Source organism: Gigantopelta aegis, chromosome 4 (genome assembly GCF_016097555.1).
Source record: "Gigantopelta aegis isolate Gae_Host chromosome 4, Gae_host_genome, whole genome shotgun sequence".
Classification (NCBI taxonomy): Eukaryota; Metazoa; Mollusca; class Gastropoda; order Neomphalida; family Peltospiridae; genus Gigantopelta; species Gigantopelta aegis.
Genome location: NC_054702.1, coordinates 83,327,201 through 83,346,342, shown reverse-complemented (window position 1 = coordinate 83,346,342; position 19,142 = coordinate 83,327,201). Strand labels below are relative to the sequence as shown.

Here is a 19,142-nt window from a genome sequence, read left to right as displayed (position 1 = left end):
GATGGAAAATCATAGATATTAATGAATATGTTATGGGTATGATTCAATTCTAATTATGTGAAATGTTTGCAATGGGATGGATGAACAGTTTGTTTTGGACCAACTACTGATGACACTGTATCCACTGGAGAAGGTGCTGTCTGATTAATGAAGTTATTGTTCTTTATTAGAAAGGGAAATTTTGTTTAGCATGGGTACTCTGGTGACACATTTATATTGGCAGAGAAACAGTTTATGTATGTAATGTTAACAATATAGAACCGCTAAGAAATTAGCCAGACAAGGATTTACTAGTTGTTCCTACATGTGAGTTTTGATGGTCCTGTATGCATCTGTATGCAAAAATATGGTCTGGACAAGGATTTACTGTTAAGCGCAGTAGACCGTAAAAAGTAGGTCACAGTGACCTAGTAATAGTACCCGACACCGCCATCCCAAGTTGTTTGATGGTCCTGTATGCAAGATATGGCCAAGACAAGAAAAAGTTAACAGACGGATGTACAGATGGGCAGACAATGCCACACCATAATACGACCCATCATAGACCGGAATATAACAAGTCAGGGTTTGAACTTAACGGTCGCCCGATTGCCCCTGGCGACTGAAAACGACAACGGGCGACTGAAAACCCACAGTAAGATTTTTTTTTTTAAAATCAATAATTAATAAATAAATAAATAAATAAATAAAAGTGCAGCTATGTAGCCTACTTTGCCCCATGAAAAAGTGTAGGTCTGCTTTTACATATAACCATATGCCCAATATAAGAATAGGTGTAAGGTAAGTTAAGTGGCATGTAAAATTGGGCACAAATTCATGTCGACAAGATTCAGCCCTGGTTATGTGTACACGTCGTAGATCGTATCCACTGAACATTATATTTTAGGGGTTTTTTTTATTATTATTATTTCATTGAGATGGGGTGGGGAGAGGAAGGGGTTGTGTCGGTTATACCAGTGCTCAACGTTTGGTGAACACAAGCATCTTTGTTTGTTGGAAATTATATAATCGGGAGTTATATAATCCTATTATCTAATTTAATATGAAACGCTAAGCGATTTTGCAAACCTAACATCAAACCTAACACATGCGTGACAAATATTATTCGGGCAAGTGAAAATAGATCCGGGCAAGTGAAAGTGCTGTCACCACTTGCCCGGATGGCAACTCAAAAAAAAAGTTAAGCGCAAACACTGGTAAGTAACTGATAATTTATGGTTTAAAACATAGCTCTGTATTTCTGAGCAGCTGCTAACTGTTGGTAACTTAATTATATTGCTATTTCTTATTATAACTTCAGCTTTCACTCAAGTATGGGTAAAAATCAATGTGTGAGATACACATGTCAGAAAGAATATAATTTTTATCTTTAGTGGCATGACTATCAATATGGCAAAAATCAAAGAATACATTGAAGTTCTTTTTCTTTTGCTTTCTTTAAACTATTACCAATTGTACACCTGCTATTAAATTGCTTAATGTATACATGTGAAGATATTCAAAAGGCTACAACTGTTAATCAATCCCATACTGCATACTGAACAACAAAAAATACTGTTTAGACAGCAATTTGCTTGAAATATCCAGTAGAATACAAAACGCAGAAGAAAACAATAATGAAAGCCAATTAACCTGAAGTAAAGACACTGTTGCTACTGCCCCCTGACGAGTGGGGAGGTGTTAACGGACTGCATGGCGTTGTTGGTGGTGTAGCCACGTGCTGTGATATAGTGTCGTCGTCGTCAGGGCTTTTTGTGAAGCCAAATGCCAGAGGGTGACTCCGAGATGAAGTACTGTGACGATTAGCCATGGGTTTTATGCCTGGAGACTTCAAAGAATACTCAAACTTCTTTGGCTGGAAAATGTAATTCAATGAAATATCAAAAAGATATATATATATATTATTCACATTATTTTTCTTGAAGTCTTGGGGTCATCGCTGATTGTAATTCATGAATATATATCTCCCGCAAAGAAAGCAGGGCTAGCTCTACCACTCGCCAATTGCGAATTTTAGGAACAATTGGCGAATTTTATTTTGATTTGGCAAAAACATTTCATGTAATAATTGTTATTTTGTTAAAAAATAACAGTAGATTTTGCATATTTGAAAATAATTTGACGAACTGTTTTGCTCACCAAGAGCTAGCCCTGGAAAGGTTGTGAAAAACATTTCTAGACTATTGTACTGATGTGGAAATTTGCTAGCTACTATAGGTTACAGTTCGTTCAATAATAAACTACCTAGTGCTGTAACAGTAGACTCTTATTGTGTCCCAAAAGAGCATTATAGAAAAGCATGGCAATTCATTACAAAAGAACATAAAATACATTACATTAATGAATGACAATAACAACTAAAATAAATTGTATCATAGACAACAATAAAAGACCAAATAAATGGATAAAAACACTTACAAATTTTGGGAGCTGTTTGGCATTTCTGGGTTCAATTTCCAGTGACTTGTTATAAATGTAGTCATTGAATTCCTTCTCTGACATAGTGTCAAGAGGGTTTAATTTGTCAAAAAATTCCTGAAATAAATTGGAAACACCAATTAAATATAGTTTCTTGAATACAGAAAGTACTAGTCTGCTCCCTAAACGAGAGTGAAAAATCTGATTCACCAGTCTGATGGGCGACCTTCTTTTTCAGAAAGACTTTCATATTTTAACACATTAGTCTGCGTGGCACAAAAGTCTGCATAAAACTTATAGATAACAATTTGATTGAAAAATCTCTGAATTAATGCACTAAAAGTATACTTTTGCCAGCCTCGATCAACATGTTTTTGTATCACTTATCAACACGTGTCTGTCACCACTGTAATGATTAACCTTGTATATTATCTTACACCAGTTTACATAGAAGCTTCAATACACACCTTATTGTAATTTATGAATCCATAAATGAAATAAATGTTTTATTTTATCTGTTAACATAAACATCCAAGCATACTTTGAATTTCCCTCCGAGTGACACAACACAACCAATATGGCTGCCCAGCCTATGGTCTATTTTTAGCTATAGTCTGTTTCATAATTATCACTGATTGTCCTATATTGTTAACAAACCCTATTTGTGCTCATTTACAGACAACTTTTGATGAATAATGATCATAAATTTTTACATTGGCTTTTTTATATTGTCATTTTGTGTTATCCAAACTAAGGAAGTTTTTAACGACACTACTAGAGCACATTGATTTATTAATCATCAGCTATTGGATGTCAAACATTTGGTAATTTTGACATATAGTCTTAGAGAGGAAACTTGCTACAGTTTTCTATTAGTAGCAAGGGATCTTTTATATGCACCATCCCAGACAGAATGGCACATACCACAGCCTTTGATATACCAGTCGTGGTACACTGGCTGGAATGAGAAATAACTCAATGAGCCCACTGATAGGGATTGATCCTAAAACGACCGCACATCAAGCGAGTGCTTTACAACTGGACTACGTCCCGTCCCCCCCCCCCCCCCCCCTTTCAAACTAAGGAGCAAGAAACACCATTTATATTTATCTTATTTGCATAATGTAAATTAACCTGAAACAAACTATAATAGGAATATGAAAAGTCTGATCCATTACTGGTTTGTTGTTTCTGTGAACAGTAGTGACAGAAGTGGTTGTTTTAATGTTTGCTACACAGACTTATGTGCTGCCATACAGGCCATGAAAAAGCGCTCATTACTTGAGTTTAAAAAATAATAATAATAATAATTTTTAACTTTCAGTAGTAACACATTTATTGTTCCACTGTACTGTGGCGGTGAAACAAATATTTTTAAAGAAAGATTTTAACTTTAAAATATAAGACAAATGCTTAGGTGCGCAGACTTTAGTGCCATCAGTGTAACACAAATATTACTGTATGTAACATCCGACTGGATCAAAGTTCGAGGTGCACCTAATTTTTGATTGAGCAGTTAATTGAAGTTCTGCATTAGTGATAAATGTAACCTGTGTCTGTTGTAAAAAAAAAAAAAAAAAAAAAGTTTCTTCTGGGCAAAAAATGTATGCAATTTTATTTAGTTTTATTTCATGTATGGGTTACCTGTGAAAAAAACATACTCAAATTTTGTGCGAAACTAGGGTAGTCATAGATGCTACCTGTTATCTATGAAATAAGCAGCTTAACCCCCAACTTTTTTCTGATTTAATTTAAGGATGAAGGGTGATAGTCCATGGTGTATATGTCGATTGATATGCTGCAAGTAGGAGTTTTAGTTACATGTGTTACTACTGTCATCTATGAGATTTGATGTGGTGATACTAAGAAACACTGTTAAAGTAAAAAAGTAACACAGATTATTGTTTACTGATTACTGGGATCGCACCTTAATCGAAGGTTCAACAGTCAGACAGTATGGTTGGTTCTGGTACTGCTGTATCTCGGCTATTATTTCTGCAACTTTTCGCCTCTTGCTAAAGTTGATCAATCCTGGTGGTCGGTTTGGCAGAAAGTCTGGGTTTCCCTCGTCTGTCAGTAGAATGTTGGTCAGGTACATACCTACAGGAACAATAAACAGCCAAATTTAAACCAATCGATTTGACCATGATTGTTGACTTGTAAATGTGACTCACTATTATTTGTAAAACATGAATAATGCATTTGTTTCTCATCATATGCAAAAACTTATTACAGATCAATCACATGTTAATTAAAGTGTCTAAATCTATTTAACAGTTGTAATGTCTTGACAATAATATATTAATTCACGGCTACCTAGATAAAACATTAATCTCTAGCAAATTTAGTTTGATAAAGACAAAAAGCAGTGTTAATTTGTTAAGGGAGATAACTGTCTTTGCACACACCACACACACACATCCATACACACATACACCACAACCACAGACACCATGCCCACACACGTACGTCTGTGAGAGTATACAAACATTCAGCAAAGTTGACAAAATTTAATACCCATATAGTTTGTGAAAGTGATTTAGATGCCACGTTTCAAAATAATCAAATCTCACCAAGAAATGGCACACAAGGTGGGTTGATTGAGCGAAGTTTTTCTTGGTATCTTCTAAAATGGTCAGAATTGAGCTCCTTTGCATCATCCAAAGCTTTCATCAATTTGTGATTAATCTCCTGAAACAAGCAAAACAATATTTGTGAGATTATTTAATGTTAAAAATGTTGGATCAATATTCTTAACAAATATGAAAACATGCCAAAAATCTAGATACAATGAATCATCCAAGCCTCCAAAGTAATAACTGCCAAGTAGTGTCACACTCTACCCCCACCCACCCACCTTCACCCAATGTACTACAACTAATTCGCACTTATATGAGTCAGAAGCTGCTGTCTCCACGTTTTACGTTTCTAAGAATGGTGTATAATCCAATGTTCTCGCTGGGTGAAAATTAAAGGAGGACAGCCACATGACACCCCACCCTTCAAAAACAAAACCCCTAAAAGCAACAAAAAACCCCAACCCAAATGCCCCCCCCCCCCCAAAACACCATCAAAAAGGACAAACTTAGTTACCATATATTGTTGTGTGTTGGTCGACTTTGTGGAAAGACATACTCCTTATTTTGCTCTTTTATGTACTGATAGCTGAACCGGACATGTTATGGGTCTGACATTCAGGGGCATTCGTTTTGCTGAACTGATCAATGTTTTAATATTATTATTTAGATAAAGATTTAAAGATATATGAAAAACAATAAAGGTTTTTATAAAGTGATCCCCTAATGTGAGATAAAAATGTTCTGTTCATTTTATTTCCATCTTCATCAATTAATTGATCACTTTGCTTTTACTTTATTAGCATGCCTATATCCAAAAGAGGTTCAAGCACGTTATCACTTTGATACTACCAGCTGATAAAAAAATAGTTTTGTTTTTGTACAGGCGGTGTTTATATCGTGAAGGTCCCTAACTGCGTTATGCTTCCAACTCTGTTCAGTTTGTTTTCACGTGCACAGTTCGTGCAATCAACATCCGATTTGCTGCGGTCCGCTTGTCGTTCATTTGTGAGGTTTTTCTTCACAGTTCGAGAACATTTTCATTAGCAATGAAATACAAAACTTTACAAACCCCTAAAAACATTTTTAAAATTTTTGTTTATTCCTTAAAATTACTAATATCAGGTCCACATGAGTGGTAAAATTTAACTTAAAATGGTGGTAGATGAATAAACATTCGGTGTGTGTCAAATTACCTCACACGCGCCAGATTAACAATCTAAATCATTTAATTTTTATTATTTTTAAGGACCCTGTTGATAGAATTTGGTTTCAATTATTATATTTGATCTGCAAAAGGTATGCTACATTTTTGTGCCTCTACTGTAGTGAATAGTATTCATAATCCATTCATATCAATTGTAAATAATTTTGAGTGTACAATTTGGGTTAATTAAGAATCAATTTATTAAAACAAATTATATCATACGAACTATTCACTGGTATGAATGTAATGTGTATCAGTATTGACATCAAGTGTTAGTGATGGGTATTGGTAAAACGCGGACTGCACCAGAACGCTTGACAAACTGAATTTTTCATTAAAAAAATATATTAAACAATGTGCATAGTTAAGAAACATATATTTTATCATGTAGTGGCCTTAAAAATGGAAAATGACAAACCGCACATGCGCAGTACGATACTTTTTGCAAACGCATGCGCCTGAACGCCGTTAGAAACATTGCACTCTTTCCTGTTTTATGGAGAGTGCTTCACTTTTTGTTTACTAGAATGGATTTGTTTTACATTCAAATTGTTTATTTTTTACATTAACTGATTACAATATATTTTGTTTTACGTATCGTAGCTGAAAAATGTAGAATAGTATTGCCGTAAATATTGTATTCATGTTTTTGTTGTTAAGTGAATGCAGTTTGGGACATCGATGGTATTATTTGGCACCCAAAATAAATGATTTTAATGATGAACCCTACCACTTCCATTGTTTTTATATGCGGTTATATCACCCCAAAAATGAAGTTTCAAATATTTTATAAAGAATTGCTCAATAAACAAATAAGGAGGGCGGCAGAACGTGAAAGGAAGGCAGCAAAATGAAATAGTAGGGCGGGCTGCAACGCTTAAATGGAGCAGCAAGAAAACTGATAATTACAGCACCTTCCAAATGAAACAATTAAATATTGGTTTAATAAGTTGGGTTTTTTTTTTCAAAGTAAATATTTTGCAGAATATTGACAAGTGAGTTTAGACAACTTATTGTAAGATAGAATAGCACTAGTTAATCTTGTGCACTTAATCTAATTTTAACAGAAATGGGTGATAGCTGCACAGGGGGTCTTATAAATTTATTCTTTAAAATATCAATAATAAGTAATCTCAAAACCTTTCTTAAACATGTACTGTGTAACAAACTTATGCTACGAATGACAAATGAACACCATCAGTCGTTGAAATGCCATCAGCCATGGGTACTCTATGATCCGAAAAACTCACTTTGTATGTGTGTTCTAGTCTGTGCACAGACGCGGAATTCAGAGCGCCAACCACCTCCAACACACCATTAAAATTGTTCAGTTCTTGGAAGACTAACATAACCTCAAGGATCCGCGAAACTACTGTGGCACGCTCTTCAAGATTTTCAGTTTCCACAATACATTTTTCCATCCAGAATGTGAACTGTGAAATAAATAAATCTCTTTAAAACATCTATTCCTCATGCAGAAAACCTTAAAAAAAACCTAATTGTCATGATTCACATTTTTCTCCAGTCATGATTTCTTCTTTTTTTCAAATTTTTATAAATAACCAGCAATGTTATAATTTAAAAATAATAAAATACCTACTGACAAAACAAACCACTATCAAATTATTGGGCCAGGTAATAGTATATCAAAACATTTTAAAGGTAGTCCTTAGGCTCTTTAACACAACTTTCACAATACACAAACTTGGGTCAATCTGGTAAACTACAGGCAATTTAGTCCCAAGTTGAGACACATTTCATAACCAAGCAAACACATTTCAACAAAGCCTATATTTTGAATTCCCTCCATAACTGCTTACTACAAACTGAAAAGAAATATACTGTCAAAAAAAACCCCACATATATGATAGGGAAAGAAGAAAAGTGTTTGATTTTACAAAATATTGTTTTTTTGTACAATGTTGCTGAATGACAATGTTGCTGAATGACAATGTTTGTTAATGTTCCTGGAATGGGAAGGCATGCAAAAATGCACCCTAAAATTTTTTTAACATTACAATAGGCCGCCTCCAGTTAGGTGAATCGCAGTGAGCAGTCGCATGCCACATGAACGTCCATCAGTGCACCATTTAACTTCTCTGGGACAGGTACCAGCAGTTTCAATCAGCTGAAGACCAGTCCAGAAGTGGAAGACCTCGCATAACAACTGCAGCACAAGATCGCTACATCCAGGTTCTGCACTTGCGTCACCGAACTTCCACAACAACGAACACTGCTGGACGCATACCTGGTTTGAGGAGGGTGTCTGCACAAACCATTCGGAACCAACTTCGAGAAGCTGGTTTACATCGACATTTATGTGTGTACAGGGGTGGTGCTTGGATAACTGGTGGCGAGTATAGTTCAGCGACGAATCATGTTTCCTTCTACAGCGACGTGATGGACGACAACATGTTTACAGACACTGCAATGAATGTTTTGCCAACAACTGCGTCACCCAAGTTGACAGATTCGGTGGAGGAAATGTCATGATGTGGGGAGCCATCTCATATACAGGCAGAAGTAAACTTGTGTTCGTACAAGACAGCTGTACGCTACTGGGATGAAATTCTTTGCCGTCACATGCTTCCCATTTTGGATCGACAGAAAGAACTCTTTCAGCAGGACAATGCCAGGCCGCATACAGCATGTGTAACAATGGATTTCCTACAGAATAAGAACATTAATGTACTGCCATGGCCATCAAGATCGCTAGATCTCAACCCCACTGAGATGGGATGAACTGGACAGACGTGTGCGCCAGCATGACCCGGAGTCTCAGACGCTTCCACAACTGTCACATGCATTGCAGGAAGAATGGGCTAGGATTCCACGTGGCTGAATTCAGAGACTCATGTTGCACAGTGATTGCAGCTGCTGGTGGCCACACAAGGTACTGATTTCAGTGCCCTTGTGCGACACTGTTTGGTGACGAAAACGCCTCGACTGCTGTCAGTCCATAGCAAGAACAATGTCAAATTTGACTGTGATACGATCATAAATAACGGAATTATGCCACTTTGTATTAAAGAGATAATTCCACGAATATTTCACCTATGCGTTTCTTTTTTGACAGAGTATACATATTAATGTCAACATGAACATTTTAAAGTAATAAGACATTCTTTAAAAAAAACATGAAATATTTACAATGATAAATCTACAACTCTAAAAAATGATATAAAGAATTCAGTCCAACATTATTATATGGGGAAATGTTAAAGGCTTGCTAACCACCTAACCACAAATGTAGCCATTTTCATGACCAAGTTAATTGCTACTTTATTACATATAAAATCTGAAACTAGGGTAATATAAACGTTATATACCAACCATTGTGGAGAAGGAGATCATTTTGAGAAGGTTGAGAGCTTCTACTACTTTGTTTTTCTTGACCCATGCCCCCTCGACTAGCTCCGATGGCTGGACTGCGCGGTATAGCTCAAATTCACATAAAGTCACCTGACGAGCTATTTCAATTGGATGAAGCTGTGAAAAAGATTATATATATACACACAGTGAACATTAAAGGTACATTAATAATGCTTTTAGTTTTCACCAAATCTGTCTGAATCTAAATATCAATATGACCAAAACTGATGTTGTGTCATCAAAATACGCTTCTGATGGTGGTCATTACTAAAATAGATTAAACAAATTATAAAACAATTCAGTCTTCCTCATGATCCAGTTTCTTAAAATGTGTAACACCAATGTCGCATTCACTCATATTACACCTGTGTATGAACGTTCCTATCTTTGACTTAAAACAATGGCACACTGTAATGCACCTCCAGATATCACCAAAAGTCACCTAATCATCAAATTAAATATTTTATATCCCACAACCTAACAAGTACTATAACAGAACAGTGTATCTACTCACTGTCATCAGATCATAGTCTTCTATCTTTCTTGCAATGTGCCATTCTATTGTAGGTGGCTGTTTTTGATATGTAAATTCTCTTTCTGTCCCAGCACACTCACACTAAAAAAGAAGAGAAAAAAGGTGCACATAATAAACAGAAAAAATAAAATGAAAGATACAGATCATTCAGTGATTCAGTTTACATAATATTACGAAATAATTTATAAACAAACCTTTAAAAGAATTTAATGAACTGTAATATGATTTTTTTTTTTTTAAATTTTTTTTACATTAATTATGAAGATAAAAATGAATGCTCGTTTACAAGGAAAGACAAATAGATAGGAGAGATACACACCCGTCTGTGTATAACAGTGATTATTGATTCTGCCATCTTCTTCATGGCTTTTCCCTTGACACTGTTTAAGAAATCTATGAGCTTATCCAGCAAGCTCTTGTCTCGGTCAAAGTCATAGAAGTGATGGTCAAACCAGTGACGAAGAACATTGACAACTCTGGAATAGAAAACACGATATTTTATTTGATTTTTTTTTTTTTTTTTTTTTTTAAACATTCTCTAATTACATGAAGCACATCATCACACCAAACATTGCTTTTGTGTTACAACTTAGCAGGATGTAATGCATAAATAAGCTTCTTTTGATTCAAATTTCTTCATTTACACAAGTTTCAAAACCCACTTTTAAATACAAATTACTGAGTATAAATGTTCTACAAAAACAACACAACAATGAATCATTAGCTACTGAACAAATTGAAATACATAATAATGGAATAAAATTGTAGCATTAGTGGAAGCAGTTTCAACAATTTGGAGTTGAGCAGAATTGGAAACAAAATGAAGAGGAACATAATCTTCTATTACCTGAACTGTACAGGCTTGACGTATTCTTTGCGGAATCGCCGGAGGTCTTCTTGTATTCTCAAGCTGACCTGAATCCCATCGTCAGATACAATGTCATCCATACAGGGGTCTGGTATATTAAACCTGAAAAAAAAAAAATATCGCAGTTCTTGAACACAAATGTGTTATAGATTCTGAAGTACTTGTGATTATCTTGAAATTGACAGGACTTACTATTAAATCCTTTTGAAAACCCCCCACCCCAAAACTATGATTTTCAACACTTTAATAAAGAGAATATGTTATCAATGTTACCAAATATTTTGTTGTTCAAATTCCCACAAAAGGTAAGTGAAAACATACTACAGTGAAACTCCTCTAAACCGGAAACCCTCGGGACCATATAAAAAGTCCGGTTTTAGGAGCTATTTGGTTTAGAGAGGTTCTCTTCTGCACAGATATTTAAAAAGGGACTATGAAAAATTTCCTGTTTTGAGCGAATTCCGGTTTACAGAGGGTCCCATTTTGAGAAGTTTCACTGTATATTCACCGATATCAAGTTGTGACAGTTCCCGGAATGAACATTATAATGGGACTTACACACAATATTTTATCCACCTATTTCAAGAGAACACTACCTTTCAATGAGCAGGTCAAGTAGTTCATGAGGTCTGCATATGGACCGATAGGTAGTGAGGAATGTGCGCACGAACTTGGGGTCAGCATACATGTGATAGGTGAGTCTTTCAATCAGCTTATGGAGCAGGCCCCCTTTGATCACTGGACTCTCAACAGTTGGGTCTTGGTTCTCTTCAAACACAATGTTGTCATCCGAGTCCTCAACAGCAAACCTTTGTACACAAAATTAAGCATAAAAGTAAATGACATTGGATATTATTTATATGGCTGATGTATCACCAGGGGTTTCCCTAGAGCGATAAGCCGACACGGCCCGTGCTCCCTTAGCCAGCCAAGTAAGCGCCTTCATGTCTGGTAAGCGCCTTAACTGCAGGACCGTGTCGGCTTAATTTGTAACATGTATACAAAACAATGGAGCTGTGATCCTTAACGTTGTTTTCTATCTTCTGATGTGAACAAACGGTTACATAATCTATTCGACACCTCAAACATAATAATACCAAATATTCAATTAGCATAATAGCGATCTCGCGACCGGTAACGAGAAACGGTGTTATCCAGAATACAGCGTATGCCTTATGATGTTTGCTAATTTTAATAATCAAGGTTATTAATTTTAACGCATGCATTCGACATGTATGACAGCAATGTGACGGCGATTCAATGTCTGGAAGATATGTAACTTGCTATTTTAATTTTGTAAAGTCTTTGAACCAAAGTAATAAAAACAAACCGACAATGCATGTCAATTTGAATACACATGCCAGTTCAGGGCCGAACGACATGTCGGCTATCCCAAGGGCTGAGTTCAGCCAGACCGAGCGGAAACAAAACGTTTCACGTTAAACCAAATGGACACGACGGACACCAATCAAGTAGTTCGCGAACGTTAGGAAGAACGTTCGTTGGCTGAACTGAGGAAAGCTCTCGGCGTAATATACGTCACGCTTCAGAGTCAGCTGACACCCACGTGTCAAGAGATATCGTTGCGGACATGAACAATACGATTACACAGGAGTAAATCTTGATGTAAATGTGTAGAAAAACAATAGTTGTTTGCATCAATGAATACCTAACTGCAGTTTCATTATTTCCTTTGTCTTTGTTAATTTTGTACCTATGGTCGAGAGCACGCACTGAGATCGCGATCGCGGGAAATGTACATGCAGTATTTATACAAATTGCAGTTAAACGTACACTGAATTAGTTTACAATAATCATATTTGTTAGATAATGCTAGATATATATTTGTTAAACTGTGAGATGACATTTAATAAGTTAGCTGGATTTTTTTAAAAAAAGTAAAATTTTATTTTTGGGTTTTTTTTTGTAGTTTTTTTTATAAATGGAATATACTGTGAAGTCAGCATTCAGCATTCTTAGCTTAGGTATTTTACAAGCAGAATTCACAACAAGCATTTAACACGACGCTGAAATCAACAACAACAACATGACGCAAATTATGAAGTTGTTGGGGGTGGGGAATTGATGGGTTTTTTTTAGAAAAAAGTCCCCCCCCCACACACAATAACAACCCCAACATGATTTGATGGATTGAAGACAAACACGTTACTGTTTTCAACCCACTACCCCACTTCTTTTGGCTTGATTTTTGTGTTATAATGATGCTAAATATGTAAGCGATTTTAAAAAATCCTGGGGAAAGGCCTGATCACACACATTGCACAAAATAAATTTAAATTATAAACCAGGGCAAACATTTTCGAAGCTATCTTAGTGCTACAAAATTGTAAAATCATTGTAGGTTATGATGTCACTACAGCACATACTATAGTGACTCATAGCTTATGGTAGTTTTATGATTTCATAACGCAAAGAAAGCTTAAAAAATATTGGCCCTGTACCACATCCTAAAGGCATTAACTGAGGAGGATTCAAGCACTGAACTGCTATTCAGTAATTGTTTCTACTTGCCACCAAGGTTTTCTCCACCTGATTTCAACTTTAACAGTAAAACCCATAAATACGAAACATGAATTACGCGGTATTAAATGTCTCGCCTACTATAAACTTTTTTAGTGCATTGTGATGAATATCCATAGGTGCAACTATAAACTTATAGTTTGTGAGAAACTTATCTAAATGCGAAACTTTAACATTGAACTTTTAACACAAAAGTTGATGCCGTCGAAAGTTATACCTATATCTTGCCTTTTTACTGCATAAAGGCAGGGCAATAACCCAGGTAAGATTAATGTCTTCAAGACACTTGAATAAACTCGACCACAGACATATTTATGAACTAATAATTTAAATAAAAAATATATTGAAAAAGAATATCTACACTCAATATTAATTTTTTGCTCCAACATATAGAGGCTATTTCATGGAGGTTTTCGAATACGATTTTTATGTCATTTTTTTGTAATATCTTTCGCTTATTCTATCGAGAAAACACGTAACATCATGATATATTTCTTCCTATGGAACTTTGCCAGAAAATTTACTTGACCATACTTTTTTTAAAAGAAATTTGAATAAAAATATATCTTTATTAACATTTATTTAAGAATACTGCAGTGCAAACATACCTGACAAAGCGATCCTCCAAAAACTCCCACAAAAAAAAAAAGAGCCGAACGCTGTTAAAATTCTTACACTTACACTCGATGACACTACATTGTGTCATCATTATTTAGCTTCGTATTCAATTCGTTTTAGATATGTTATCGTAATTGCACTTCGCATCCCTTTTTTATAGGTAGTTTAAAAAATAATAATAATAATAATTTCAAATACAATTAGATGCATTGGTAATCATCAAATTTAAATACGAAGAAACAAGACAAAGGGAGATAATTTAATCATGCACTTTTACAAAAAAGTAAATATGATTTCTATATTTTCACAGTAGCTAAAATACAGTGAAAATATGACTTTTCACCGGATATGACTTTTATGGTTTCCATAGATCTATACATTTCCTTGCTATGTATATAATAAAATGTAATATTCCACGAATAATAACTTGTTCCAATATTTTACAAATGTCTCCAGCAATTGAAAGTATTTATATTCAATAATATCAAACCTCATATTCTTCAAACAACAGAAAAGCCAAAAATCTTAGCAAAATTCTTACACACACCTCTTGTGCCCAATTAGTTGATAATTCTAAAAAAAAATTGATGACCTAACATTAGTTATGATTGTTTTGTTTAACACGACTAGTAGAGCACATTGATTTCTTAATCATCGACTACTGAATGTCAAACATTGGTCTGAGAGAGGAAACCTGCTATATTTTTCCATCAGTAGCAAGGCATCTTTTATATGCACCATCCCACACACAGGATAGCACATACCATGGCCTTTGAATAGCCCAATGGGCCCACCAACAGGGATCAATCCCACACAGACCATGCATCATCCAAGTGCTTCACCACTAAGCTAAGATGTGGCCCCACTTAACAATAATGAGTTTGAATTCACTGTACGAATGAGGTTCAGACGAGCCAACACTAATGTAAATGCCAACCTGTATTTATCTGGCGGTGGTAGCCGAAGAGGATGTTTTTTGTCTTCTGCTCGAATAATACCATCGAGAATACGTTCCAGATTACTTCGAGTCTGAAGGGATATGAGAGCTGCCATCCAGTTCCCTTTCTCGTCACTCGTTTTGGCAATCAAGCCCAGCGCTGATCCTGGATGATCCCTCAACTGAATATCAAACGCAAACTTCACTTCTGAAATAAACAAAGTACATATATACAAGTTAACTGAAAGGTATCTTGTTAACAATCAAGTGAACTCATTTAAGGTACCATCAACTTTACTACCCTTTGAGAGCTAAGTGCTGGATTTATTTTATCAGATTTAATTGTATTAACATTTCTTTAACTAAATATTATCTGTAAACCTAAATTACAAGGTAACTAAACATACCAGATGACGTTATATTATTAAGTTATTTTCTCTTGTGCCCACCGAGTGTTCTGAAATAATCTTTCTGTGAATACTTCCAAAAGTTTAATTTTATTCCCCAAACCTACTATTATGATAATCCCTATGACGCCTTTTAATAAAGTATAGGTTACCATAATGTAAATAGTTTTATTTAATGTTTGGACATTTAATCTCATTATGCCAGTGAAATTTATCTAGTCAAATTGTTATCTCAATATTGAAGCCTGAGATAGCAATAGTTTGTAATAAACATAATAATTGTTGGTTAAAATTATGCCACGGGACAAATTTATAAGCTCATGGGCTTTCATGATTTCAGAGGTCAATATAACAAAGTGGGTTTGTATTTTACAATGGCATTACAAACTTTATACAATTCTTACCATCAGTGTCTTCTTTATCAATAATTTCAATTTTTCGAACAAAAAACTTTTCTTTCAGTTTGAACTCTCCAATGGGACCTGTAACTGATGATCGTCGTACATTCTGCTTGCACAAGATTATTAATCCATCAAAGAGGAAAACATGCCGTTCTGATTTATGTCGACCTGTGTATTTACTCAACTTGCCCTCTGAAATGGAGCAAAATTCAAGATCACATATCAGTGCAATTGTTAATCCAATGTTCACTAAACTAGTGACAAGAAGATTTTAAAATCCAAATAATTATTTTAAAATTTTAATTTATATATAAAATCAATGCATAATACATAAAATTAAAACCTCTACTATTAAATTATCTAATTTTAACGGTTAACAGCAAGATTAATCTCTTTACACAAACATTAAAATGTACTTAATAAAAAATATATTGTCACATATCAATGTCATTTGTGCCTAAACAACAGTTATTAGGCAGTGTAAAAACATTTCCAGATATCACACTTTTTTAACTGTTAAATTATTTGCAATTTCTTTTTCAATTTATTAATTGTGGAAAATATATGAAATGCTTGTAGTCACCTTGTTAATTGTAGTAGATCAAAATGCATTTTATATGCAACTGAAAAGACATGTACCTCAAGAACTACAGTCACTTATTTTAACATGCTAACAAATATACTGTAAAAAGTTGCGTTCTCACCCATAACAAATTCACTGCAACTCTGCCAGATGTCCTTGCCCTCCCAGCCATCGATGCTCCTTTGAACCTCTGTCATTTTCTTCAGCACAGCTGTACGACCAATCTGACTGGTCAGGCGTAAGGAGATTTCCCTTTAAGTGAGAAACAAGTAAATAATCAGAATACCAAGTCATCCTACCTAAGCATAGATTTTATCAGAGCTCGGAAACAACAATGGCATCCTGGTGATTGATCCACTGATAGCATAACAGAATGACCACAATCCCCCAAGTAGTAAGGGTTTGGTGGGGGTGGGGGAAGTGAGGGGGGTATAACTCATGGTAAAGCACTTGCCTGGGTGCTGTATATTATAAGATTAATTGTTCTTTGCATATCTTTGCAGAGAAGGTCTCAATATTTTGAAAAATATACCGAACACCACTTAAAAACACACCAGTTAAATCTGTACTTGTAAAATGGATAAACAAGAAACAACAATACATTTAACTCATTTTGTATAACTAGATGTATACTGAAAGGCAATAAATAATATCAAAATGAGAGTTGGGATTATTGTGTGTTATATGGTAACCTCACACATGCAACAGCAATAACAACTGAAAATTGGGTGGTGCATTTTCAGTATAACTGTCACATGCCAAATCACCAGATCTATGCAAATTAAACGTTGAATATGGCGAATATATTTCATTACTAATTCACCAATTCTGCTGTTTCGCCAAATAAAACTAGAATTTGGCGACAGTTTCTTAATAAATTCGCCATTTTATTGGCGCCAGCCTAAGCCCTGAGCATTCTCTAATTTAATGTAACCTAGATTAGCAACTGCAGTTAGAAGATACTGAGGACAAAAACTTTTGTGGTTAAATAATAAATATTAGAGACTGCTCTTTTAAATCAGGATATACTTACCAAGGTTTTCTCTTGTGCACACTACCACTAAGCTTCCTCTCGAGAGATGCCTTAAGAGCCTGGAGAAGACCATTAGCTTGCTCCAAACTCTCTCTGTCCTCACTGGTAGGACTCTTTTCTATCAGAGCCTGGGAAAGGAGAAAACAATTTTACTTTATTAACTCATTAACATTACTTAATATACACCTAAATAATATTTGACTGACAATTTAAATTTAAATTTTAACAATATTTAAATACTGCTAAGAACATACACTGTGAAAGTTTTAAATGATTCTGTATGAGCAGGGCTTTAGATTGCACCTAAGTAGAAATGATAAACGTTGTCCCCAAACTAAAGATTAAAATAACTTTAAATGCATTTCTGAATATATACAACTCTTTATAAGCTATTAATAACATTACTGCACTAAAAAGACCTCGGTGTATTCAGAGCAGACCAAATTAGTGAGATCTAAACCCTGATGAGTGTCAAAATTGAATTTTTAAAATCACATCTGAATCTATAAAAAAGCTCATTAAGTTGCCAATGATGCAGCTATCTAATTAATTTGATTGATATTACTTACTTTTAAGACCTCAAAGTAATGAAAACAGTGATAGACTGGCCCCAGAAGAAGTTTTGGAAGCACATACTTTGTGGCATCTTTTAAACCTTGACCAGCACACTGAAATGATTGTACATTATATGTCAAATAAAAGCAGGAGTCCTGAATTTAATTAAAAGTAAGCATCTTTTGTAATGATAAACAACATATTAACAATAATAACCATGCTTTTAATTAAATTCTTAATTCTTAAATTCTAAATTCTTAAATTAAATTAACAAATATAAACATAACTGCTCAAATCAAGACTATGACAAATAGCGGTTAGATACCATATATCTCACGAATTGTTTGAAAACATATCTAAAGATAACTAACATCTAATGGACACAAATGTAGTATTCTGACTTTTACCTATCCTCAAAAACCAGGCTTAAAACATAATTAAACATCTTTTCCAACTAAATATATTTATAGAGCTTGCAGTTAACTTATGCATCAGAGCATGGTATAGCTATGGCAACTAGATCATCACCTACAAGCAACCAATCGTATATCTTTAATTTGATAGCACATGTGTTATTGGCATAGGTCATAAATAACAGAAGAAAAAAATGAGTTCACCTGGAAATATGTTCCACTGTAGTTCATATCCCAGAAATTAAGAGACTTCATTATGTTTATGCTAAGTCTAAAACTATCCACAATCATTACCAGTATTTTAGCTGTAATGAAATTTCATTGCCACTGAAATATTTTATACACAGAACATATGGCTCACATCAATTTAGTCATGGGGTAAAAGTGAGAAGATTTAGTATAAAATTATTTTTCAATATATTTACATGTTACGTAAATACACTAAGCCTGAGAAGGAAGGTACAATTGTTATAAAAGTGTAACACCAACCTTTAACAAAGAGTCACTGACATCACCTCTCAACAACAATGTATTTAGTCGCTCTTTCCCATGTGGTGCTAACATGTCATCCACATATTTATCATAAACATTGAATTCTTCTCCCTGACAGAAAAAACAAAACAAAATAGGTATAATTTTAACAACAATGGTTGTAAAAAAGGCCTTCTAAATAACTTT

The 19,142-nt window shown here is 34.6% G+C and overlaps 1 protein-coding gene across 1 annotated transcript in view; it reads right to left on the bottom strand.

The window, feature by feature from the left end:
- The window catches only part of LOC121371241 (son of sevenless homolog 1-like), a 37,850-nt gene that overhangs the window by 6,686 nt on the left and 12,022 nt on the right, over nucleotides 1–19,142 (bottom strand). Inside the window, exons 7-22 of the mRNA XM_041496981.1 lie at nucleotides 18,954–19,067; nucleotides 18,066–18,164; nucleotides 17,497–17,624; nucleotides 16,585–16,715; nucleotides 15,884–16,072; nucleotides 15,073–15,280; nucleotides 11,573–11,785; nucleotides 10,956–11,078; nucleotides 10,428–10,584; nucleotides 10,088–10,189; nucleotides 9,535–9,690; nucleotides 7,452–7,634; nucleotides 4,992–5,109; nucleotides 4,346–4,518; nucleotides 2,419–2,535; nucleotides 1,633–1,855 (exon numbers count right to left, since the gene is read on the bottom strand). Coding sequence (XP_041352915.1) covers nucleotides 1,633–1,855; nucleotides 2,419–2,535; nucleotides 4,346–4,518; nucleotides 4,992–5,109; nucleotides 7,452–7,634; nucleotides 9,535–9,690; nucleotides 10,088–10,189; nucleotides 10,428–10,584; nucleotides 10,956–11,078; nucleotides 11,573–11,785; nucleotides 15,073–15,280; nucleotides 15,884–16,072; nucleotides 16,585–16,715; nucleotides 17,497–17,624; nucleotides 18,066–18,164; nucleotides 18,954–19,067 — 2,434 coding nt within the window. The remainder of the gene's footprint in view (nucleotides 1–1,632; nucleotides 1,856–2,418; nucleotides 2,536–4,345; nucleotides 4,519–4,991; nucleotides 5,110–7,451; nucleotides 7,635–9,534; nucleotides 9,691–10,087; nucleotides 10,190–10,427; nucleotides 10,585–10,955; nucleotides 11,079–11,572; nucleotides 11,786–15,072; nucleotides 15,281–15,883; nucleotides 16,073–16,584; nucleotides 16,716–17,496; nucleotides 17,625–18,065; nucleotides 18,165–18,953; nucleotides 19,068–19,142) is intronic.